Here is a 27,317-nt window from a genome sequence, read left to right as displayed (position 1 = left end):
GTCCGTTTTGTCAATGGACACTGGAAGCAGCACTTTACCGGAAAGTGTCTGTTTGTACACACCAAAATAACGAAGGGCCTCGAGGCGCCCCCCAAGGAGCTAGACGCCCGTTTCCCTACATTATGGCTTTTGTATTATATTTGTAAAGTGTTCGAACCATTGCTCTGACAACCGAGGCTCTCGCCTACCTGGTGTGAGCCAAGCCCAGGGGTCTTCTTCAGCTGTCGCGTAGGGGGAGTGAGTATTTCACCCAATCTGTCCCATGTCAGGTGTAATGATCTCACTCAGACCAGCGATCCCAGACCCTCCCTTGTCTGGATTATCTCACACTAACTGACAATGTCAGGCCTGAGTATCTCTCTCAGACCAGAGATCTCCCAGGTCAGGCTTGAGCATCTCACCCAGGTCACTGATCTCAGTCTCTCTCACTTCATGGTTGAATATCTCTCTCAGACCAGAGATCTCCCAGGTCAGGCTTGAGCATCTCACCCAGGCCGCTGATCTCAGTCTCTCTCACTTCATGGTTGAATATCTCTCTCAGACCAGAGATCTAAGGCTCGCCCACATCAGGCTGAGTGTGTCATCCAGACCAGAGATCTCAGACTATCCCACGTCCGGCCAGATATCCCAAGCTCTCCCACGTCATGTCTGAGTATCTCACCCAGACCAGAACTCTCAGCCATTCTGTGTCTGGATAAAGTATTTCACCCAAACCAGGGTTCTCAGTCTCTCCCACATCAGGTTTGAGTATCTTACCCAGACCACAGATCTCAGGCTCTCCGTGTCTGGATTATCTCACCCAGACCAGATATCTCAGGCTCTCCCATCTCAGGTTTGAGTATCTCACCCGGAACAGGCATCTCAGGCTCTCTGTGTCTGGACTGAGTATCTCAACCAGAGCAAAGATCTCAGGCTCTCTGTTTCTGGATTGAGTATCTCACTCAAACTCAGGATCTCAGGCGCTCCTTGTCTGGGTAAATTATCTCACCCACACCTGGGATCTCAGGCTCTCTGAGTCTGGATTGAGTATCTCACCCAGATCAGCGATCTCAGGCTCTCTGTGTCTGGATTGAGTAACTCACCCAGACCAGGGATCTCAGGCTCTCTGTGTCTGGATTAAGTATCTCACCAGACCCGGGATCTCAGACTTTCTGTGTCTGGATTGAGTATCTCACCCAGACCACAGATCTCAGGCTCTCCGTGTCTGGATTATCTCACCCAGACCAGATATCTCAAGCTCTCCCACCTCAGGTTTGAGTATCTCACCCGGAACAGGCATCTCGGGCTCTCTGTGTCTGGACTGAGTATCTTAACCAGAGCAAAGATCTCAGGCTCTCTGTGTCTTTGGATTATCTCACCCAGACCAGATATCTCAAGCTCTCCCACCTCAGGTTTGAGTATCTCACCCGGAACAGGCATCTCGGGCTCTCTGTGTCTGGACTGAGTATCTTAACCAGAGCAAAGATCTCAGGCTCTCTGTGTCTGGATTGAGTATCTCACCCAAACTCAGGATCTCAGGCGCTCCTTGTCTGGGTAAATTATCTCACCCACACCTGGGATCTCAGGCTCTCTGTGTCTGGATTGAGTATCTCACCCAGATCAGCGATCTCAGGCTCTCTGTGTCTGGATTGAGTAACTCACCCAGACCAGGGATCTCAGGGTCTCCCACCTCAGGTCTGAGTATCTCACCCAGAACCCTGGATCTCAGGCTCTCTGTGTCTGGATTAATTATCTCACCAGACCCGGGATCTCAGGCCCTCTGTGTCTGGATTGAGTATCTCACCCGGACCCATGATCTCAGGCTCTCTGTGTCTGGATTGAGTATCTCACCCGGACCAGGGATCGCAGGCTCTCCCACCTCAGGTTTGAGTACCTCACCCAGACCAGGGATACCAGGCTCTCCCACCTCAGGTCTGAGTATATCACCCAGACCAGGGATCTCAAGCTCTCCCATCTCAGGTCTGAGTTTCTCACCCAGACCAGGAATCTCAGGCTCTCCCACCTCAGGTTTGAGTATATCACCCAGACCAGGGATCTCAGTCTCTCCCACCTCAGGTCTGAGCATCTTACCCAGACCAGGGATCTCAGGCTCTTCCACCTCAGGTTTGAGTATCTCACCCAGACCAGGGATCGCAGGCTCTCCCACTTCAGGTCTGAGTATCTCACCCAGACCAGGGATCTCAGGCTCTCCCACCTCAGGTTTGAATATCTCACCCAGAACAGGGATCTCAGGCTCTCTGTGTCTGGATTGAGTCTGGATTGAGTATCTCACCCAGACCCAGGATCTCAGGCTCTCTGTGTCTGGAGTGAGTATCTCACCCAGACTCGGGATCTCAGGCTCTCTGTGTCTCAATTGAGTATCTGACACAGACCAGAGATCTCAGGCTATCTGGGTTGAGTATCTGACCCAGACCACAGATTTCAGACTATCTGTGTCTCAATTGAATATCTCACCCAGACCAGGGATCTCAGGCTCTCCCACCTCATGTCTGAGTATATCACCCAGACCAGTGAGCGCATGCTCTGTATGTAGGGATAGAGTATCTCACACTGACCCTGGATCTCAGACTCTCTGTGTCTGGATTGAGTATCTCACCCAGACCAGACATCTCAGCCACTCTGTGTGTGGATTGAGTATCTCACCCAGACTAGGGATCTCAGGCTCTCCCACGTCATTTTTGTGTATCTGCCCTGGACCAGGAATCTTAAGTTCTGTTTTTTGTCCAGAGTGAACAGTTCATGAAGACCAGAGAAGTTCAGGTGCCACATGTAAAGAGTCAACTGCGCACTGAGCCCACGGGTCCTAGGGTGCCCGCATGTCTACAGGCCACTACAGACACTGTCTCCAGTCCAGAACGTTTTACCTGTATATCACCGAGATCAGGTGTGTCACGCCAACCAGTTCCACGGAAGCGAAGTAAGACTACCACCCCCAGAATGCACCAGGAAATCACCTGAAATACCAGGACTGGAAAGACCTGGGAGGAGGTGGGCACCTAGCAGATCCCACGGCTTTGCTTATAATATTTGAGTAGATCGACCACTCCAGAGCTCTCAAGTGATCCCATTAAGTAGCTCACTCAGTCCATAGATCCCCAGCTGTCTCACCAATTCGCTTAGAAATGTATACAGTACAGAGACCCCCCCACCTGCCCCACATTAGTTAATACAGTTCAGAGACCCCCAATTGTCCCACATGAGTACTTCATACAGCACAGAGACCGCAAGCTGTCCCACAAGAGTAGAGCATACAGTCCAGAGACATCCAGCTGTCCCACATGAGTAGTTCATAGAGTACAGAGACATCCAGCTGTCCCAAGAGAGTAGTTTATGCAGCCCAGAGACATCCAGCTGTCTAATGTGAGTACATCATATAGTCCAAAGACATCCAGCTGTCCTACCAATCCGCTTAGAAATGTATACAGCCCAGAGACCTCCAGCTGTCCGACATGAACGGTTCCTACAGAACAGAGACATCCAGCTATCCCGCATGAACGGTTCCTACAGAACAGAGACCTCCTGCTATCCCGCATGAGTAGTTCATAGAGTACAGAGATGCCCAGCTGTCCCAGTTGAATACGTCCTACAGTCTAGAGACCGCAAACTAGAGTAGTTCCTACAGTCCAGAGACCTCTATCTGTCCAACATGAATAGTTCATAGAGTACAGAGACCGCCAGCTGTCCCAAGAGAGAAAGTTATACAATTCAGAGACATCCGTCTGTCCCACATGAGCAGCTCATACAGTCCAGAGACGTCCATCTGTCCCACTAGAGTATTTCATTCAGTCCATAGACATCCTTCTGTCCCACAAGAGTACTTCAAACAGTCCAGAGACACCAGCTGTCCCACTAGAGTATTTCATTCAGTCCAGAGACATCCTTCTGTCCCACAAGAGTACTTCAAACAGTCCAGAGATATCCGTCTGTCTCACATGAGCAGCTCATAAAGTCCAGAGACGTCCATCTGTCCCACAAGAGTACTTCATACAATCCAGAGACATCAATCTGTCCCACAAGAGTACTTCATTCAGTCCAGAGACACCCAGCTGTCCCGGGTGAATACTTCATACAGTCCAGAGACGTCCGTCTGTCCCACAAGAGTACTCCATTCAGTCCAGAGACATCCTTCTGTCCCACAAGAGTACTTCATACAGTCCAGAGACACCCAGCTGTCCCACTAGAGTACTTCATACAGTCCAGAGACACCCAGCTGTCCCACTAGAGTACTTCATACAGTCCAGAGACACCCAGCTGTCCCGGGTGAATACTTCATACAGTCCAGAGACGTCCGTCTGTCCCACAAGAGTACTTCATTCAGTCCATAGACATCCTTCTGTCCCACAAGAGTACTTCAAACAGTCCAGAGACACCAGCTGTCCCACTAGAGTATTTCATTCAGTCCAGAGACATCCTTCTGTCCCACAAGAGTACTTCAAACAGTCCAGAGATATCCATCTGTCTCACATGAGCAGCTCATAAAGTCCAGAGACGTCCATCTGTCCCACAAGAGTACTTCATACAATCCAGAGACATCAATCTGTCTCACAAGAGTACTTCATTCAGTCCAGAGACACCCAGCTGTCCCGGGTGAATACTTCATACAGTCCAGAGACGTCCGTCTGTCCCACAAGAGTACTCCTTTCAGTCCAGAGACATCCTTCTGTCCCACAAGAGTACTCCATTCAGTCCAGAGACATCCTTCTGTCCCACAAGAGTACTTCATTCAGTCCATAGACATCCTTCTGTCCCACAAGAGTACTTCAAACAGTCCAGAGACACCAGCTGTCCCACTAGAGTATTTCATTCAGTCCAGAGACATCCTTCTGTCCCACAAGAGTACTTCAAACAGTCCAGAGATATCCGTCTGTCTCACATGAGCAGCTCATAAGTCCAGAGACGCCCATCTGTCCCACAAGAGTACTCCATTCAGTCCAGAGACATCCTTCTGTCCCACAATAGTACTTCATACAGTCCAGAGACACCCAGCTGTCCCGGGTGAATACTTCATACAGTCCAGAGACGTCCGTCTGTCCCACAAGAGTACTCCATTCAGTCCAGAGACATCCTTCTGTCCCACAAGAGTACTTCATACAGTCCAGAGACACACAGCTGTCCCGGGTGAATACTTCATACAGTCCAGAGACACCCAGCTGTCCCGGGTGAATACTTCATACAGTCCAGAGACACCCAGCTGTCCCGGGTGAATACTTCAGACAGTCCAGAGACCTCTACCTGGAGTAGTGCATGCAGTACCCCTGTGTGCATTGCATATAGTCCAGAGACCGCTCACTGTCCCATGTAAGTGGTTTAGACCGCCGTGAGACGTCCAGCTGCCCCACAGTGAGGTGTAAGTTGCTCATAGAGGGACGGGATACCAAGCAGCCCCTTGAGCCTGTGAGGTGAGTGACCCACCCCGCCCAGAGTCCTCACCCTGTCCCAGGTGAGCTGTGAGCAGCCCTCTCAGTCTGGAGATCCCAGGGGATGCTGCCATGATGCGAGCAGATCCCCCAGGCCTCTCTTCACACTGAATTCTGGGGATTTAAACCCTGAACTTATGATAAAGAAAAGCAAACCTACAAGTCCCAGAATGTTCCCAACTAAATGTTTGACCCTTTGCAACATCCCCTGAAAACAGTGCAACCCTTCTAGCTGTGAGCCATCGAAGCAGACAAATGCACAACGGGAAGCGAGAAGCAGGATCTAACAGCTGTAAGGGTCTGGTCATCCTCTTGGGCGGGAGCAGCTGGACTTCAGAAGACACTAGACGCAAGTCAGTGTTGCCACCACTGCCTTTTCAGTGGGCACCTGACAAGCTTAAAGTGTGCCACTGACCCCCCCAGAGGTATGCTGTACACCTGCGAAGCTGGGACCACTCCCCCCACCCACTGCCTCTTCAGTGGGCACCTGACAAGCTTAAAGTGTGCCACTGACCCCCCCCCCAGAGGTATGCTGTACACCTGCGAAGCTGGGACCCCCCCCCCTCAATGCCTTTTCTACCTCAGCACCCTTTGAGTGCAGCTCTGATGCTTTTTCTGCTGTACTTCCATTGATAAAGCGTCTCGCACCGCTGCAGCAGCACCAAGGCGCATTGGACGGGAAGCATGCTGCACTATGGCGGACAGCCTGTTGGGAGAGTGTGTCATTCCAGCATGGTCTGTGTGTGAGTACCGAGAAAGGTGCCCTTATGCTGTCTTATGCCACTTGCTTCATTCATTCTAAACTCCTATTTGTCAGTGTCTACTAGCTCAAACCTGCCAATCAACCTTCATGGCTTCACCTCTCCTCTTGCTAGCGTCCACCACTGAAAAAGCAAATCTCGCAATAACCTGTGATGGAGAAAACACCTGCTCTTTGCACCCTGTACCGAGAAAAATGAAGTCACATTCAACCCATAAACTTTTGTAGCTGTTCAGCAAGTCATATCTTTAACACTCGAGAATTTAAGGGATAGTTTTTAACTTGAGTACACTAGTTTGTTGATTTGAAGCCTATCTCGCTTCGATACTCTTCAGCCGCACCTTAGACGCTTTCTATAGCGCTTTCGCTAATTCCTGGAATACTTTGGCAGATCTGATAGTTTCCAACAGCAGGAATAATCCTTGGGTCAACTTCAGTGTGGTGCGTTGGTCGATTCCTGTCGCAAGTAAAACATTTGACCCGACCTTTTGCGCGTTGTCTCCAAGGATGAAATAAGGTATCTCCCAGCGCCAAGAAACCAGTTGGTGTAGGTGCGCTCTACAAATTCTCATTAACATAACATAACATTTGATATTGATTCTTACAGCGTGTTTGCTGATTTCTATGATGCTCTGATCGATTCCTGTACCGTACTGATCAACTTATCGAGCACTCGGATCAATTTCTTGAGCGTTATTCTATATTTGTCAATTTCTTTGCACTTGCCGATTCTTACAATTGTTTGATTTGTGACTATTCCGGTTGCACTTTCCACAACTCCTCTAGCTGACTCCTCAACTTCTTTAGTGTGCTTGGAGGCCACTTTGGTCATTTTCTGTTGGTGGTTAGGTAATATCCTTTGCACTTTGCTTTTTTTCGGAGGCGCTCTTGACAACATCAGCCGTAGGCAGGCCTCTCACCATCAGCGCAGAACAAAGTGCATCTTCTCACATGCAGTAAGGCATAACGGCGGCAGAATCTATTGCCTTTGTTCAACAGAACGACTACAGCTTATATTGAAATCTTTAGTGATCGGATACCTGAGGGTTTAAGTGCCATAGACATCGGGAAGCAACTATACTGATACAAGGGCTTTAGTAACTTTGGAAATTGACCAACCAACCTTTCGTCAGAAAGCGTACATTTAGAAATTGGCCTCTACCCACCAGCGTTGAGCTAGAAATTGCCGGACGTGCTATAGCAATCAAACAATCTTCTACCTACCGGCCTGAACTAGAAATTGACCAACGTGCTAAAGCAATCAATCAATCTTCTACCTACCAGCCTGAACTAGAATTTGACCAATGTGCTAAAGCAATCAAACAATCTTCTACCTATCAGCATGAACTAGAAATTGACCAAAGTACTGTGGCAACCGCACAATCCTAACAGCGTGAACTAGAAATTGACCGACGTGCTATAGCAATCGAACAATCTTCTACCTATCAGTGAGAACTAGAAATTGACCAACGTACTATAGCAATCAAACGATCTTTTACCTAACTGTGTGAACTAGAAATTGACCAACATGCTATAGCAATCGAACAATCTTCTAACTAACTGTGTGAACTAGAAATTGACCGACGTGCTATAGCAATCGAACAATCTTCTACCTATCAGTGTGACCTAGAAATTGACCAACATGCTATAGCAATCGAAAAATCAACTACCTAGCTGCGTGAACTAGAAATTGATCAACATGCTATAGCAATCGAGCAATCTCCTACCTATCAGCATGAACTAGAAATTGACTGGTGTACAATAGCAATCGAACAATCTACTGCCTATCTAGGTGAACTAGAAATTGACAACTATAGAAGTTAGGCAACCTGCTACGGACCCAGTGCATTAGAAAGCAGCCAACATGTTATAGAAACTGGGCCACTGATAGTTATGAACGTGCAATGTACTCCTGGAGCCGGGCAATCGGTGATAAAGCAACGTGTTTCAGAAATCAAGGGATGCGCTATCGAAAATGGCCATTTATTACAGAAGAAGAGGAAGGTGCTTGAGAAATGGTCCATCAAGCTACTGGGTCAATACAAAGTGCTGTGGAGAAAGACCAGTTTGCTGCAGAAATCGATAGAAGTGAAATAGACAAAGGATCAGCTTTTAGAACTGTTTTAATTTGGATTCGGTAGGACTTTGCAAGATTTAAATTCTATTATGGACAACTTCTATGGAAGAGAAGTCCATTTACGCACACTCGGGTTTAAGAATATCCATGTTTCATCTATTTATTTAGTGGATCAGTTGATCTTTTTTTTCCCAAAGAACTTGGATTTATTTGCACAGCATTTCCATCAGACAATTTCTAAAGTGCACTGGGCAACTCTATAACACGCTCTTCAAATTCTGTGGTGCTTCAGGGCATATTATCACCCATAAGAGTGCATGGTCCACCTGAAAGCGCATTGAAGTAGCCACAAGGAGCTTTGCAGCGCTTTACAAAACTTCCAGATGAAGAAATGAATAAGGCATGAGGCTGAGAGGGGACACTTACTTCTTGTTCTGCGTGTTCCAGTAGATGGGCTCCAGGCTCAGCGCCGAGACCACGCACACCTCCAGCCAGGCGCACACCAGGGCGGCCAGGTACACCGCCCCCCAGGACCGCCACAGAGCCATCGCTGAGACACCGCCGACCGGGGAGATCACTTCCAAAATCCGCATGCCTTTTTCTTCAGAGAACGAGCGCTGGCGTCTTGATATCCTTCAGTGGCCCTTCGGGGCGACGCTCTCCTTCGAGCCCCTTCCGAAAAAATGCCAAAAACCGGGGGCTTGGACCATTTTCGCCGCGCCCCCCATGGAAGGCAGGAAAAGTTTGCACCCTGCCTTTCTCGGGCGCCTTTTTTGTGGGGTGGTTAAGTAGAGCGGGGGCTGGAGAAGGGAGGGAGGTGTACCCCCTCTCTTCTACATGTCACTGGGTCGGGGACTCCTTTTAGAGAAACCAACCTTGACGGATGTTCAGCCCCCCGCGTAATGGGGGGTATGCTGTTGGGGTTCGGAGACGCTGAAAGTTTTGGGGGTTCAAGGAGTACGGGAGAGTCCGGTGGGACCCGGTTGGGTTCTGAGGCTGCGGGGGGACCCCAGGGTGCTGCGGCCCGCACCCCTCTCTCTCTCTGTCTCCTCTTGGGGTCCCCCCCAGGTGTCACGGTGTGCTGCAGGGTGGGTGCCGGAGAGCCCTGATAGAGCGTGCCTTTCTCCGCTCCTCGGAGTTGCTTTGGGAGAGAGAAGTGAGTGTGTGTGTTTGGGGGGAGGTGTGGAGCGGGAGGGGGCGGGGGAGTGTTGAATAGAGAGGGAGCGAGAGAGGGAGGGAGAGGCTGCACTCTGCCTGAGAGGAGGGACCAGGGGCAGGGAGGGGGAGAGGGGGAGAAGGAAAAGGGAGCTTGTAAGATGCGGAGGGAAAGATCCCGGAGCAGGCGAGTGAGAGAGAGGCCGAGCGGGTGAGTGAGAGTGAGGGTGAACGAGTGAGGGCAGAGGGAAGGGAGAGAGCCAAGGAAGAGGAATACACAGTGAGACTTGAGAGAGAGGGAGGGTGTGGGGGGGGGGGTGAATGAGGACAAAGGACAGAAAGAGTCAAGAGTGAAAGAGAAGGGGGCAGAAAAAGAGAGTGAGAATCGAGAGAAACGGGGCAGTAAAGGAGAGAGGGGGAGGAAAGGGCAGAGAGGATGAGCAAAGAAGAGAGGCGAGGAAGTGAGAAGTGCGGCGGCGAGACATTGGGAAGAGGCTGGTGGTGACAGGAGAGAGAGAGCGCGCAGGTGACAAAGCGGGAGCCGAGAGGGACAGCGAGAAACAGAGCCGAGAGAGATACAAGAGAGGAAGAGTAAAGTAGGAGGGAAGAGAAAGCAAAGACGCGAGGAGACGGATATCAGAGGACAGACAAAGAGAGCAGCAAGGAGAAGAAACGAGTATGTACGAAAGAAGAGGAAACGGAAGAGGAGCGCGGAAAGGGTAAATACCACAGTATGGACGGAAACATAAAACGAAGGGAAGCTATAAGAGAGAGAGAGAAAGAAGGGGAAAGATAAGCATCGAAAGAGACAAACGAGTGGAGAGAAAGTGAGGCGCTGCATAAAGCAGTGAGAAAGGGAGAGAGTAAAGAAGAGAGACTGGAGGCGCGGGAGACTGCCATGGAAGAGCGGAGGGACAGCTGCTCCAGAGAGCAGAGAGTGCGCTGTGGAACATCTGGACACGCAGCGGTTTTTGGGGGACAGTGAACGCCTGCCCCTTCATTGGCCTCCACACGCAGCCTTCATTGAGGCTGGGAGAGTCTCCACGGAGAAAGAGCACCCCTTATAACTAATAAAAAACAAAACGTGAAGCCAGGGCCTGCTTTCACAGAGGGCGTGTCCCTCTGAAAGTGGGCGGCCTGGCAGGGGGCCAGCCCACACCTGCACCTTGCACAAGCAAAGAAGGGAGTCTCCCTCCCTCTCCAGAAGGGCAAGAGATGTAGGTAAGATAACCCAGAGGGTTAATGTGCCAGACGCAGAAGCCTTTGTGCAATGTGCACCCACCCCTTTCCGTCAGATAGCCCGGTGAGTTAAAGTTCATTGTGCATGCTTAAAGGGATGACAGAATGAATGGATTAATCAATTTATTCAGCCATTGGTTCATTAACCCATTCATTTATTCATTCATTGGTTCATTAATCAATCCATTCAATGACATGACCTAAAAGCTGAGGTGGGGGTATCCTCCTCCAGTGCTTAATTTGAGCCGGTGGTTTCTAGTGCTCGGCTCCTGCACTTAACTGTCAACATCGGCACTTATAGCAGTCTGCCACATGGTGGCACTGTTTGACTACTTCTACTTTAGAGATGAGCACCACAGTTGTTTATTAATTCAATATACATTCAAAATGACAATTCTTTCCCCCCCAAGTCATTCTACTGGCTTTGGGGCCTGGAATAGTCTGAACGTCACACTTGTTGGAGTGCTGCATTGGTACCGCCATTGGTAGCACTGGCAGGGGCAGTAGGTGGCGCAAGTTGCAGTGACCTCCTGAGGAAGGCCCTGGCACTTGTGTTTTTTTTGTACAAATTAAACACTGCCGGGCCTCCACTGTAAACTGTTAGAAAACAAATGCCTTCCAAAACAGGAGAGAAATTCAAAATAGCAAATATATTCTGTGTAGAATGAATTACTCAGAATAGATAAAATCATTCATTTAACCATGGAAGCCTTTAAATTAAAAGAACTCTCCCGGTCCAGGTGTCCCGAAGGTTTCCGAAGCTCTCATCTAAGGGTGGCAGCTGCTGCTGGTGTGCTTGGAAGCCCTTGGGAGTCAGTCAACGTCACGTCCTGTGAGGTCACTGGGCCAAAGGTAGATCTGGACTGGGAGCTATGAGCACCTGTGCAGTGTTTTAATATCTGCCTCATATTGCATGAAGTAAGGCGCAGCGTGCAAGCCCGACCTCTCTAGTTAGGCTTTCAGGGTCCCACCACCAAGATAGTTTATTTTTTAAGAAAATGGACACATCATTCCATTTTACATCACAGTTTCCCAAACATAATCAATAAAAAAAAACACGGTGTATCCTTGTTTCTTAGGAGAAACTATTGAAATATTTGCATTTTCGAGGTCTTGCCTTCATAAAGCCTTACACTACAACACCCCACTATACCTCGCACAAAAACTTGTACTATCGGGTGGCTCCAAGTCCTCCAGGAGTACCAGCACCCTTCTGCTGAAGCCGCATAAATTCCGTAAATCAAAAACGTATGATCGAGCCTTCTCAGGTATCGCCCCGAGAATTTGGAACTCCCTTCCTCCGGAAATCAGGACGATCCCTTCTACTATTAATTTCAAAACGGAAGTTAAAGCGCTTCTGATGAACACACTTTTGCCTTAGAATCCCCTTGCCTTATACGCACTCAAAGACTTCGTCTCCTCTCTGTTTTTACCTGTCTTTACCTGTCTTTTATTGTATTGATTGGATGCATTTTTGAACTCATTTAATGCTCAGTTCCCCCCCCCGCCTCTCCTTTAGGACCTAGTAATATGCTTTGTTCATTCTTGTTCCTTTATTCTCCATGCCTTAGAATGTTTATGATTATGTATGCCATGCCGACATAGAGTTTCCCTGCCCTGGCACTCCCGACCACCCTGTTGTTTGATTTTTAGGTCTCCTCTCGCTTTTTTGCTCACCTGTAAAGTGCTCTGATACCCTCATTGGTCTTGTTCGCGCTATATAAAACTTTTTAAATATTTAAAACACAGGAGCATTATTTCACTACAACAGCAAAACATTTATGTATATCCATAGGAAAAGTTTGCACATACTCACCCAACTTTAGGGCAGCTTTCTGGGCTGAATGGACTAAAAGTCTCTCATCCCCTCCTAACCTGGAAGCAATACTCTGACCCCGGGTTATTAGGAGTTTGTTCATCTGTACTATTTGGGCAACCAAGCCGTGGTCAAAGAGTGTGTGACATCACTTCCTGTGATTTAATTTGTACGTTAAAGTGCACTCTGATTTGTGAGGAATTACACTACTGTAGGGTAGAGGCTGGAATTCAGCAGCTAACTAATTATATTAAAGATTACATACATTGACCACGTATAATATGTTAGTTCGTACTCTGCACACACAAGAAGTGGTGGTAGGAACGCAACAGAGCAAATACAAAACATACCATGATATATAATTTTTATATCATGTGTTTGCTTAAGAGTAAATCCCACAGATAAACCAGTTTAGGCCCACGAAAGAACATGAAATCACATCAATTTCATTTTAATTATCTCTGGATAAAGTTGATTTTTACCTATTTTGGGCCCGTAGGGGCTTTGGTCTTCCTTCCTCAATATGTATAATTTTAAGTGTTTTGACTGTGTTGGGTTCTTGGGCATCTGATAATATTAAATTATGCACAATTTTAAAGTTTACAATTTCATTTTTCACACTTTGATGAATGTCTCGTTTTTGTCTTTCTTATTGATTGTCTTCTACTGTCTTATGATGGTGATTCTTTCAGCTCGGATGCATGTGTCCACTAGCTCAATTCTTATCCATATTTCAGAGTCGTTAATAGACTTTGTTGTTACATAATGTTTTTTGGCAACATGTCACCATTACCTTTAATCTTGGTTCTCTTAGTAAGAGCGTATTACACCAGGTCTAAGCTTAGTTCACTTAGTGAAAGCGTATTGCACCAGGTCTGAGTTTTGTTCACTTAGTGAAAGCGTATTGCACCAGGTCTAAGCTTGGTTCTCTTAGTAAGAGCGTATTACACCAGGTCTAAGCTTGGTTCTCTTAGTAAGAGCGTATTACACCAGGCCTAACCTTGGTTCACTTAGTGAAGTCAAATTACACCAGGGCTAAGCTTGGTTCACTTGGTGAGAGCATACTGCACCATGTCTAATCTTGGTTCACTTAGTAAAAGTGTACACGATGCCTAAGCTTGGTTCACTCAGTAAAAGTGCATTACACCAGGTCTAAGCTTGGTTCACTTAGTAAGAGCTTATTGCACCAGGTCTAAGCTTGGTTCACTTAGTAGGAGTGTATTACACCAGGTCGAATCTTGGTTCATTTAGTAAAAGCTTATTACACCAGGTCTAAGCTTGGTACACTTAGTACGAGCGTAATAAACCAGGTCTAATCTTGGTTCATTTAGTAAGCATGTATTACACCATGTCTAAGCTTGGTTCTCTTAGTAAAAGCATATTACACCAGGTCTAATCTTGGTTCACTTAGTTAGAGCGTATTATACCAGGCCTAAGCTTGGTTCACTTAGTAAGAGCTTATTGCACCAGGTCTAAGCTTGTTTCACTTAGTTAGAGCTTATTGCACCAGGTCTAAGCTTGTTTCACTTAGTTAGAGCATATTACACCAAGTCTAAGCTTCATTCACTGAGTAAGAGCATATTACACCAGGTCTAATCTTGGTTCAATCAGTAAGAGCGAATTACACCAGGTCTAATCTTGGTTCACTTAATAAAAGCATATTACACCAGATCTAAGCTTGGTTCACTTAGTAAGAGCGTATTAAACCAGTTCTAATCTTGGTTCACTTAATAATAGTGTACTACACCAGGTCTAAGCTTGGCTCACTTAGTAAGAGCATATTTAGCCAGGTGTAATCTTGGTTCACTCAGTAAGAATGTATTACAATAGGTCTAAGGTTGGTTCACTTAGTAAAAGCATATTACACCAGATCTGAGCTTGGTTCCATTCATAAGAGAGTATTACACCAAGTAGTAGCTTGGGTCCCTTAGTAACAGAGTATTATGCCATGTCTGCACTTGGTTTCTTAAATATTAGTGGATTATGCCAGGCCTGAGCTTGAACCTAGAATTTGAGTGGCATCGCTCCAGTCATGGCCACCACATCAGAATTCAGAATTTGATTAGCAAAAAGCTGGCAAACCATGCCTCGATAATTTACCTTGATGAAATAATGAACGCATATAATAGTGCTCTGCTCTAGCAAACAGCCTACGGGCGGTATGAGCACACCTCGATGATGGGTCAGAAAATCAGAGCTGATAGGTCTAAAATGGGAGCCGAACAAGAGGGTTAACGGGAAGGAAGCTTTGAAAAGGAAGAGGCAACTGCAGTAAATCCATAATTAAGTGTTAGGTGATGCCACCACAGAATCACAAACATCCAGTGGCCATTGAACATTATCCATTATTTAATCAACATATTATTCTTGAAAAATAAAGTTTTCGGCCAGTGCCTACTATTAACCGTACTTCAAAGAAATCTTTCAAGCTAGCTACCCCAAAATAAACGTAATAAAAACATAACATGTAACATGCAGAATATCTTCCTATATTGCCCCTTGGTTTCTGGGTGACATTTACAAACTATTTGGTCATTGGCAGCGTCATAGTTTATAATGCTGCCGGAATCAGTATTGGCCCATAGAACATGGTCACCTATTATGTTTTTTCTCTCTCGTTGCTACACTTTTACAATCACTATCTCTAATCTATCTATCTATCTATCTATCTATCTATCTATCTATCTATCTATCTATCTATCTATCTATCTATCTATCTATCTATCTATCTATCTATCTATCTATCTATCTATCTATCTATCTATCTATCTATCTATCTATCTATATGAACTGTGTTCTCTCTCGCTCTATATATTTATAATATATATGTATATATATATAATATATATATATATATATATATATATATATATATATATCTTGAGAGAACACATTTCATAGATACACACACATATATATATATATATATATATATATATAGATATATATAGATATAGATATATATATATAACTATCCATATATATATTTTAACACATATATATATTTTAACATTACATGACAGGAAATGTACTGACATTTCAGGTGCACTATGGGGCATTGATGCTTGTACTAAAGTCACGTGATGAACTTGGACTTAAGGCCTTTTTCACTGTTTATATAAATTGGCTCACCTGTGACCAAGGCTGATCAGTCAGCCGAAACGCGTAAGGAAAGAGAGATAATGCTGCCTCCCAGAGTGAAATTAAAACGCTGGTGTTTCAAGGATGTGTGCCTCGATACTCTTTCTTGTGTTGGATATATATATATATATATATATATATATATATATATATATATATATATATATATATATATATATATATATATATATATATATATATATATATATATATATAAATATAATATGTGTCATACTATAGTATCACACTACAGCAAAAGTGAAATTAGAAAGACTCTTTTTTCTCCCTCACAGATATGGAGTGTGGAAATTGGGATGCGACTGTGGATGAAATGAAAAATTTGGTTTTGGAGAACCTTAGTAGCAGCCCCTTTAAAGCTTCCTCAAATTTCGTTCCCTATGTGCCACATGATAACTACAGTACTTTTCACCAGGTCATTACTACAGATCTTTAAAAATATGCTATAGAATTTTAAAGACCCATAGACGGGAATCCAATCACAATAAATGTATGTATGAACAGCTGATAGAGTCTTTACAGAAAGACAATTTCATTGTCATTAAAGCATCTGACAAGAGGGTAATGTGGTATTATAGTCCAGAGAGATTAATGTGACTGAGGCAGAAAGACAACTAAATGATGTTACTTGTGATGAGAAAATGAGTATGACATATTATTTCACAGTGAGAAAAATATATGCCGGAAATTGAATGACTGGTTAGATAGAGGATTACTGGAATGGTGTGAATATGTTTTTCTATGTAACGACTATCCCAAAATCCCAGCCCTGTATCTCCTACCTAGAGTGCATAAGAATATGTATGATCCTCCGGGCAGACCTATAAACTCGGTACAAAGTAGTATGACAGATCACACTTCTGCCTAAAGTGATTATTTTCTTAGACCGCATTTACACACTTTGTCATCAACCATTAGAGACACTAAGGATTTTCTCTGTAAAACCTGTGCTGTAATGTAATATTTTATTACACTGAAAGTACAGTACTTGTTCTCCACTATAAGACATCAGGATGGCTTAAGGGTATGCAAGCAATGTTTGTACTCCGGAGGCATTTATTTTATTCCGTCATAATAATATGTTTTTGACTATAAAGAATTTGCCCGGAAGAAAATGTTTTTCTATTTGATAAATGTCAGTAGAGACAGCTACAGGGAATTGCTATGGGCACCTACTTTACGTCCAGTTATGCAAATTTATTTATGGGTTGATGGGAGGAGCAGGTGGTATGGAAATAGAAGAATACAGTCAACATGTGGTACTATGGCTGAGATCTATTGATGATCTCTTTCTTATTTAGAGAGGAACTGCTTGTCAATCTAGAGAATTTATTAAAACCCTTAATCAAAAGTATCTCACTATAATCCTGGACGATAGCAGCAGCAACACGATGATGTAGCACCTGGATGCAAGGTTAACTACCAAAAAATGACATTATCACTTCACTCTACAGAAAGGAAACAGCAGGGAATGACATCTACATTACAAAAGTTCACATCCTGCACCACTAAAGAGGAGTATTCCTTACGGGGAGCTGCTATGAGCTAAATGTAACTATAACATCAATTAAACATTTGAACGGGAACAAGCAGAGATTTGTATTAGATGTAAGAAAAAAAATACAAGAAAACATCTTTAAATTGTCTAATTAAGAAAGTATTGACTAAAAGTACAGAACAGCTAGTATATGTTGCAGAGGAGAGGAGGAATAATAGAAATGCGACACGTTTATAACTACTTATAATGTGGAATATCAAGAAATCACTAGAATTCTCTCCAGGCATTGTAAAGTCTTTTAATTGGCCCAAAAATCAAGTCCAATTTGAGTGAGAAATCCTGCACTACAGATCGCCTTCCCGAGAGATAAGCTTACCTCTAGTCATTTTGATAGACAGAACATGTAGATCAAGGTAAGCTTGTCCATGGGTTGTCAGAAATGTCTAAAGTGTAAAGCTTGCAAGTTAGGCTTCAGCCGAAGCGTATTATACCCCTTGGTAAGTAGGAACAAAAGATTGCTAAAACTCTAACTTGCAAAACTAAGAATGCAGTATAGGTTTTGAATTGTCATTGTCCTAAAAGATATGTAAGCACTACTATCTGTCTTGTGCAGAAACACATTTAAAAAATTTGAGAGCCATACAATATAAGGATATGTCGTATTCTGTGGCAATACACTTTTAATATTTTCATTTTTTTTCAATCTGTTTTTATTGGTTTTTGAAAGTTTACAGTGTTGTGATGTCACACAATACATATTGACTTTGCATACATAATCAATTGTAGAACATTGAGATTACAATAGTGTACACATTAGTTAAGATTTCCTTGAACAGCAGGAACACAAAGGTATAACAGCATCTTTAAATGAACAGTCTAAAGAGAGAGTGTTACTCATGTTGGCCAAATAAGGACATTTTCTTAGTTCTGTTGTTGTGCTCAAATAGTATACAATCTTGCTATTACTGACTCCCCAGCGTTACTTGTGCCACTAAGGGCATGTTTTGTTTGCTTCTGGTCAAGGCACCACCTGCAGGGTCCAGTCAATGCTTTCACTGTGTATGTGCTTGCTAACAGATTGAACGTTTAAGAGAAGAAATGAAAGAGGGGGAAGCATAACAATAAACAGGAACTGGTGATCTGTGAGTGGTATTCTGTAGTGAATTAGTAAGTGTTGTGGCTGAGGTATCCCTAACATGTGTCACGGGCCATATAAGTGCACATTTCCGTTATGTATTACACAACATTGTCTAGGTTATGTCAGTGAGAGGTGTATCACCCAGTGTTATGGACTGCTTGCCCACCTGTTGGACCGATGTGACGTTCTTAGCCTGGGCTGGCCATGTACTTTTATTCGTCTTGGCTATGCTGCTGACTTTGTGAGTCCTATTGTGTCTTCCCTGCAAAGCGCTACGCTCTCCACTTTTGCCCAGGTGTGGATTGAGTGGCTCCACAGGAGACTTTTTATATCTTCATGAAGTAGATACACAACGACTGTGATATTAAATGATTGATTGGGTTTAATAAGGTGTTTGAGGAGGAAATGGAGAACTTCTGCGAAGAATGGAATCCCAATATGTTCTAGAACTGGATGTTGTAAAAGCCAAAGGTCTGAATTCAAGTGAAGAACTATCTATACTTCTAGCTGATTAGACATTCAAAGATTAATGTTAATATGCATTCAATAACTTTTACTCCCAAAATAAAAAGAAATGAGATTTTATAACATGTAATATATGGGATAATGATTGGCTTACATTTTTTCTCCCTGGAACAGGATGTGTAATATTTTAATTTTTATTTAATTTTGTTTGTCTTACAGGTGCAGGGAACAAGAAAAGATAAAGATATGCCGACATACCTCATGTATCCCATGCTAAACAATTTCAAATTGGTGAAAGACTTAGGGGCTGCTATCGAATATGCTGAGAGCGTATTACGCAACTAATGCGTAGCCTTTGTTGTTCTGCAGATAAAGCTGTGATTGCTGACCTCAGCTTTTGGAGTGCAGCCTACAGAATTTTCAGCCCATCCAGCCCTGGATCTAAGCTGGGCTGGACGTATTGCCTCAAATGCCAATATACAACTGTATAACAAAAGTTACCCATTTTATATTGTTTGTATTGCAGGCTTATTTTGGGGCAGTTACCTTGAAAAATGTATTTATGTTTTTTGGAACAAGGGATTATTTATTGAAAATAGTAAGTTAAAAAGCATATCATTTCTGTAGAATGCAGACATTGTTGAAGCTGTTCTCATCTAGGTGCAGCAGATAATGGACACTGATTGTAATAAAAATATTTAGCTTTTGTCTACATTCCAAAAGTAGATTGTTGATAAACAAAGAACGATGGTGAGAGCCAGTGGAATTAAGCAATTCTGTGGTTGCCTCGTTTATCGTATGGTTTTGGATTTACCACTCTAGCCACATAATTTGCATATTTCAACAAAAAGCTGTCATTTCTAGCTCACATGTATCAAAATAATACTGCCAAAGAATGTGCAGCATAATGTTGCATCGTTTGCCTTTTCTTAGTGCAGGTAAACCTGTATTTGTTCACTCATTCCCACATCATCCTAGGATCCTAGGGCCCCATGACAAGGGTAAACCTCTGTAGAGTTGGCTGGGGGATGTCATTATGACAAACCCATTTTTTTCCACCGGTACCCATGAAATATTTTCCGTATATGTTTTGGTCCCTGTAAAATAAGAGTTTTTATTCCACTGCCTTTTCTGCAAAGCACCTTCACTTATAATATATATCTATATATATATTCACTGAAAAAACCATAGGTTTCACACATGTTATAGTTAGCGGAAATTTTACTGATAAAAAACCAATGAAATTCCCCCGTTATAGTTAGTGCAGGCAACTATAACTCACGCGACCACAATCCTCTGCTGATGCTAATACTGTATTTAGACACTTATTTGCCCATGTCTTCTTCCATACATTTTTAGCTATACATATATTACAAATATTTTTTTTTCATAAAGACACATATGTCATCAGCAGAAGATTGCGGTCGCGTGAGTTATAGTTGCCTGCACTAACTATAACGGGGGAATTTCATTGGTTTTTTATCAGTAAAATTTCCGCTAACTATAACATGTGTGAAACCTATGGTTTTTTCAGTGAATTTGCAAGGTTTTTTAAATGCTAATTCCTAACTATAACGTGTGTGAAACCTATGGTTTTTTCAGTGAATTTGTACGGTTTTTTAAATGCTAAGTTACTTTACGCCATTCGTGGCGTGCGCGCCCACTTAACGCAGTTCGTTCCGTGCGCGCACGGTGCGCTTCGCGCACCGTGCGCGCACAGTGAGCACGCGGTGCGCTTCGCGCACCGCGCGCCCACTTTACGCAGTTAGTGCCGTGCACGCACGGTGGGCACGCGGTGCGATGACAAAGCAAGAAAGCACGTCAACAAATCTGTTTCTGCTTTCCTCCGTGACTATGGTATGGGTGCCATTTACCACAACAACTTGCGTTATGACATGCAAGACATTTATAGAGGAGATGGTGTGCACTTCAATGATGAAGGGAACAGAGTCTTCCTCTTGAACCTTAGACTCTGCATCGGTACTTACTTGTAGGTACCACTAAAAAATCATTTCATAAACACAACGGCTCTTTTTAGAGCCCCCTAATATCTAAACACTTAAATCTGATTTTCATTTTTTTTTTTTTTTTTTTTCTACCGTACGCTTACCGTAAGCTTACCGTACGCGTACCCCGTGATTTTTTTTAAAATCAATAAATGTTTTCTTTGTACTTTACAGTCCTTCTTTGACCCCCTCACAAATGTAAGGGGGTCTGTAACTCTCCTCATTGCCCCCTTTTCTTGTTTTCACTCTTTTTTTTCTGAGTGAAATACACAAAATGGCGGCCGCCGCTTCCTAGTTTCGGCCGATTCGAATGTTTACTAAGATCTAAGAGCCAATCAGAATCGCGCTCGCGCACGCCACCGTACGCTTACGGTAAGCGTACGGTAAGCGTACCGTAAGCGGGCTCAGATATATATATTGATTTAAAGGCTATTTTCTCAGAATCTACTGAACAGATTTACACCAAACCTACAAAAGGCACTTCCTTGACCTAGGGACTACCTCTCTGCCAAATTTCGAGTAATTCTGTTCAGCCGTTCGGGCTGTAGCTCGTTCTAAAGGTCCTATGGAAAAATGCATGGGGAAAACGCGTTTTGGGACCCCCCTTTTATCTCAGCCCCCGCTTGACGGATCCCCCCGAGACTTTCAGGGTAGGAGCGGAGCGTAGCGCCCCACCTATTTTGAGAAATTCGCGAGGATTCATCGACCGGCGCCAAAGTTATTCAAAATAGAATGTTGAGGTTTTCCTATGGAAAAGGGGTCCTAACTATAACTACCTACTGGCGACCGCCAGTAGGTAATATATATATACATATCTATATATATATAGATATATAAATATCAAGTTATACTGGGTCAACACAAAGAGGTTGAAGACTAGATGTATCCATGTTCATGTTATTTATTAAGTTGCCTGTTGGTTGCTTTTTCAATAACCTTGAGGGACGACAAGACGTTATGACAGTATTTTGCACAGAATATAAGTTAACAATATTATTGAATTGCTCTTAGTATATCTATATATTTATATATTTTATATATTTATGTCATGTTTTACCTTGCCTTGTTACAGATGAAACTGGACTCATGGATTTTAATAATCTGTGTTTTAAACAGTTTTAAACAAAATGAGATTTACCTCAGGACCTGGTCACAACGACCATGTGAAGGAGCCCAATAGGAATATTTATGGACTTTCTCAATTTATATGGTTTACATATAACCAATGATTTATCTTATTAACAAGATGTGGAATATAATAATAACAAAATATAGTAACAAAGTAATAATATGGGGCACATAAGAAAGAAAAAGAAAAAAGATAGAAAAAAGACTGTGTTTACCACTATGATATATGCTAAGCAATAGAATGTGTATTTTTTCTATGTTTATTCATGATGTGTGGTCACGTGGGTTTAGCATCACATTTAAAAATGGCAATGTAACCTCTCCTCGTTGATGTGAACAAGGGCGAGTGACGCCCGGAACGCGTCTTCAAAGGATTTAACCGCTGGAATAAATAATTTGCTGCCTTAAATCGGTGGTTCGTAGTTCCTTGGTGGCTGGGTCGGCTGATACGAAGCTGCGAGCAGACGAAGGTTCAGGTGTGTTTAGATATATAAATATATATATATATATATACACATACATATAATATATATATATATGCGTATGTGTGTGTGTGTGTATATATGTATATATATAAATGTATATATTCTCCACACTTTCTCTTGTGTGTATACCGCTACCACCTAATCGACAGCCTCTGGGGACCCCACAAGAGCGGGTCTGGGCAATTTTCGACTTTTCCTCTCCAAACAAGGATGACGACGCCATGTGCAGTTGGAAAATTATTTATTGAGCCACTAGCAAACGCGTTTCGGCTGCACAGCAGCCTTGCTCACCGGTGAGCAGGGCTGGTGTGCAGCCGAAACACGTTCGATAGTGGTTCAATAAATAATTAACCAACTGCACACGGCGGCATCATCCTTGTTTGGAGAGGAAAAGTCGAAAATATATGTATATATGTATATGTATATATATATATATATATATGTATATATATATATATATATTTATATATATAAACAACCTAGTGGCGGTTGCCACTAGGTAGTTATAGATTTTCCATAGAAAGAACATTTTTTGGTTTGCTAATAACTTTGGCCTAGTTTGACAAATCTTCACAATCACAAAAGATTCCCCCAAAAAGTTTATCCGCCTCAGCTCCCTCCCGAAATTTTTTGGGGTGAACCTTCAAGCGGGTGCCGAGGAAAAAGTGGGGCGGTCCCAAAACGCTACATCGCAATGCATTTTACATAGACTTCTTTAAGATGGGCAACAGCAAAAACTGCTGATTGGAATTACACTAAATACGACAGGAAGGTAGATCTTGGTCCGTAGAGGGTGCTTTTTGTGACTATGTGAGGTCATGAGCAGTGCACGGCGGGGGTGAAAGTTATAGCTAGTGCTGCTAACTATAACTGGTGAATTTCTGTGTTTTTTTAATTTTTAAACGTTAATGTTGTCACTGACAAATTCACCTAAATATAATGTTATTTTAACCTTTGCTTTTTTGGGGGGTGAATATATATATACACACATGAAAAAACACACACAAATTACTGGGAGCGAAGCAGAAAAAACATTGTCTTTTTGACATATACCATCAGCCTTTCCTCATTGCTCAGAACATAACTTAGTCCCCACACACACACTCAAACATAAACACTTCAAACAGTAGAGAACGCAGGAAAAGATTTCCATGAACAAAGTATATATAAAGCATTCAATAAATCGAATTGTGTTTATAAGCGCTTAAAACAAAATGATAAAACAAAGGTTTATAGCCAGGAAACCAGTTGGCAACCTCCTTTTAACCCGGCTGTTGTAATTTCACCAAGCAATACACAGTGCGTCAATGTTAATCCGAAACGCACTTTAGGGCAGATTTATTAAAGAAAAAGTGCTGCACAGACCTGTAGGTTAAGTTCCTGTGCTGTGCTGCACGAGGAGGGGAGAACAGCAGAGAGCCGTATCTGCTATCACCATAGCGCGGAGGCGTGCGCTTGACGCCTAGCATACGTTTGGCACTGGACAGTTACCCTTCCAGTAAAAAATACTATGCCTAGAAAAAAACATCTAAACTTTTCACGCATTGGGTGTGTGCTGTACGGTGCAGCACACATGTAATATGTGAAAAGTTAGGAGAAATTGAAAGCTTTTTCCTACTTAGAGCCTGCCTCAAAGAATCATTATATTTTTGCCACAAATCCCTGCATAACAATTTTAGTAAAACACACAAGATGATGGACGGAATGTTGCACATTGGCAAAACATTCACCCCCAGTCACAGATCTGGGTTTAATCCATCGTTATTTTGCTCACCACGCCACCCCAGTTCAATTTTAGTATGCAGCGCTTTGTGTCAAAATCCATGGGTGGTGGCGTGGGCACCGCCATGTACCACCCCTTTGATGCAGAGCAGTGCAAAGTGCTGTTTTTGTTACTCCAAATGCTACTTTCCAGTGCAAAAAGTTTAAAACTATAACCGTACGGAGAGCGCCCGCAATAAGGGCTTTGGTGCAAACATGATAAGGAATAAATAAGCTTTGAACTCATTGACAGTTGTCATTGATGAATGAAGACATTTTTTTAAATCCACAAAAACAGAAAGTATCGCTCATTTGGGGATTTGAATGCAGATCTGACAGGACTTAGTCACCAGCCCCCTATGTCCGTGATCACGCCATCCCATAAGCAAGCTTCTTCACTTCATTAATGCCAGTGCTGAGTCATCGTTTTGCCTAGTTAATGGTCAGCTCAGGCTTAATCATCTGCCACCCAGTGCTTAATTTCAGCCGGTGGTTGCCGGAGAGAGCCACCAGCACTCATTTTTGAGGACTGGCACTTATTTTTCCTCTTTTTTTTTTTTTTTTTTTTTTTTAAAAGAAACAGTGGTCCTTGGAAAGAGAGAAAATACACTTAGGATAAATATAGTGCAGAATCGAAACTATATTGTATTTTGGGATGTCCAGCCGGACAACCCTATTTATTTCTTGAATGAAAAAATAACAATTACAATGACATACTAATGGTGGGACACAGTCCTGTATCCTTTGGGGGAAAAAAGGGGAGAGACAATACATGTAAAACAATTACATACAAAGGGGCATTTCATTTCATTCATTACTTATTTTTCCTCGTCAGACATTTCCAGAGAGGGAAAAACGCACTAAGCGGGAAACGGAGGGAGAGATAGACGGAAAAACCACCTCAAAGGGAGGACTCCACAAGAATGAGTTATAGGAGCAGGGAGTGTCTGGCAGAGGATTGCAGAGGCCTGGGTGGATTCAAAGCTATACAGTCCTGGTATTCGGTGCACTGATATTTAATAGCGTAGGCCGTGCGCTTCCGAGCAGTGCTTTGGGCACCGGCACTCACTGTTTTACAAATTAAGCACTGCTCCCACTATGGAATGCATTCATATTTGCTGTTGGGAGTTAACATCCTCTTTTTCAAACTATCACCTAATCGATTCCTGAAATAGCTGCTGCGGATGGCCACGCACCCAAACAGGAACCGTGATTGTGTTGTTTTGAGCTTGCACAAATCTCGATTCTGCCTTTAGCAATCTCTTCTAAGTTTGTATCTCGCTTTGCAGAATGAATACACCGGGTGTCTTGCTGGTCTGCGCACATCGAGTAGCACAATCTCATCTTTCCAGGTTTTGCATAGATCTCTCCTGGAACCATTATTCATTGCATAACACATCAGGGTCAACACGCTTTCTTCACTCTCATAAATCTCTTCTCCGCTCATATAATTCTCTTCATAGCCTGCATAAAGTTGTCCTTGAATTGCATATACTTGATTTTGTATACAAACATTCCCGCTTTTATACATTTTTATTTGGCTTATGTAAATATCTCCCTGGCTCACACAAATCTCTTCCTGGCTTACTTAAATTGTTTCTGGTCTACATAAAGCTCATGTAGAGTTCCAGAGATCTCTTGCCTCACATAAATCTCTTTTTGGTTTCTTTAAATCTCTTCTTGACTTGCATAACTCTGTTCTCCGCTTGTTCGTATATCTTCTCGGCTTGACTATATATTTTCCCATTCTTTCTTTGCTGTGCATAGGTCATCTCTTAATGCATTCCTCCTACCTAGATCAAGGTTTACATAAACACCTTCTGGGCTTGCATGAATGTCTTCCTGGCCTAAAGGACTTCTCGTTGTCCATAAACTTCTTCCCTGATATACACTCTTTTCCCGACTTACATAAACCACTTTCCACCTTCCATACATTTCTTCTTAATTTGTATGCTTATCTCCCTTATCAGCATGCATGCCTTCACATATTCTCTATGCATTGCATACATACTAATTGCATGCATCCTACGGAAGTTTCTGCCGCATTTACATCGACCTCGTGTCAGCTGGCATAAACATTTCCTCTGCTTCGAATGATGTGTGCATTTCTAAATCCGTCCCTTAGTGACCCTGCGGCATGAGAGCAGAGCTAACACCCGTAGGCCTTAAAAAGCAGGTGATGTTTGAAGTACGTTGTAACACTGGCTTTTGGTAATAAACGGAAAAGGACAGAACATTGTAATGGCGGCATAAGTTTGAATGGCGACTTAAAAGTGAGCATGCATTTATGGTCTCATATTGCCATCTCGTGGCTACTATTAGAAACTACATTTAAACTACACACTAATTTCATTTAGATGCATAAAACCACAGTACTTTAGCTACCTACGATTAAAATTAGGGTGACCAGATTTTGAAAATCAAAAACCGGGACAGGCTAGAAATAAAAGTAGAACTAAAGCCTTTTTAGTCTTACTTCTATGTCTGGCCTGTCCCGGTTTATGTGCAGCCTTGCAAATGTGTTCTTACACACATACATGCACATATATTCATGCGCGCGTGTGTGTATATATATATATATATATATATATATATATATATATATATATATATATATATATATATATACACACTTCCAATATAAAAAAGAACTGAGATATGCTAACATGTAATATTTGATTGACGTACATTTTTTCTTTCGAATAGGATTTGTGATATTATTATTATTTGTATTTACTTTTATTTGTTTTACAGTTGCAGGGAACAACAAAATCTGAAGATATGCCGATACACCTCACATGTATCTAGTGCTAAGGAATATCAAATTGGTGAAAGGCTTAGGGGCTGCTTAGAGTTTGCTTAGAGGGTAGTCCGCTGCAACGTGTAGCCTCTGTTGTTCTGCCAATAAAGCTGTGATTGCTGACCTCAGCTTTTGGAGTGCAGCCTACAGAATTTTCAGCCCCTCCAGCCCTGGATCTAAGTAGGGCTGGATGGGACCTTATACATGTATTTCTAAACCCTTAGGAAAAAATAAATAAATATATATATATATATATATATATTGCCGTTCATATAACATGCAGGGGATTTGGTCAGATAACACCATGACGTTAATTTCCGCATTTACAGCAATTCAATAATCCGCCTTACCTACCTGGATTCATGTTGCATCCTGGGATCTGTAGTGCACATGCACCCAGTGCACTACAAATG

At 43.0% G+C, this 27,317-nt stretch overlaps 1 protein-coding gene across 2 annotated transcripts in view; it reads right to left on the bottom strand.

Annotated features, from left to right (window-relative positions):
• EFNB3 (ephrin B3) overlaps window positions 1-9,414 on the bottom strand; it is a 347,907-nt gene extending 338,493 nt beyond the window's left edge. Inside the window, exon 1 of one of the 2 annotated variants that reach the window (XM_085639497.1) lies at window positions 8,681-9,414. In XM_085639497.1, the coding sequence (XP_085495623.1) occupies window positions 8,681-8,847 (167 nt within the window). In that variant the 5' untranslated portion in view covers window positions 8,848-9,414. The remainder of the gene's footprint in view (window positions 1-8,680) is intronic. The other variant, XM_085639496.1, reaches the window with a different exon arrangement.
• Between the last annotated feature and the right edge of the window lie 17,903 nt (window positions 9,415-27,317).

Source organism: Triturus cristatus, chromosome 12, assembly GCF_964204655.1.
Source record: "Triturus cristatus chromosome 12, aTriCri1.1, whole genome shotgun sequence".
NCBI classification, from domain to species: Eukaryota; Metazoa; Chordata; class Amphibia; order Caudata; family Salamandridae; genus Triturus; species Triturus cristatus.
The sequence above is the reverse complement of the archived record's forward strand: the minus strand, read 5'-3'. Positions and strand labels throughout refer to the sequence as shown.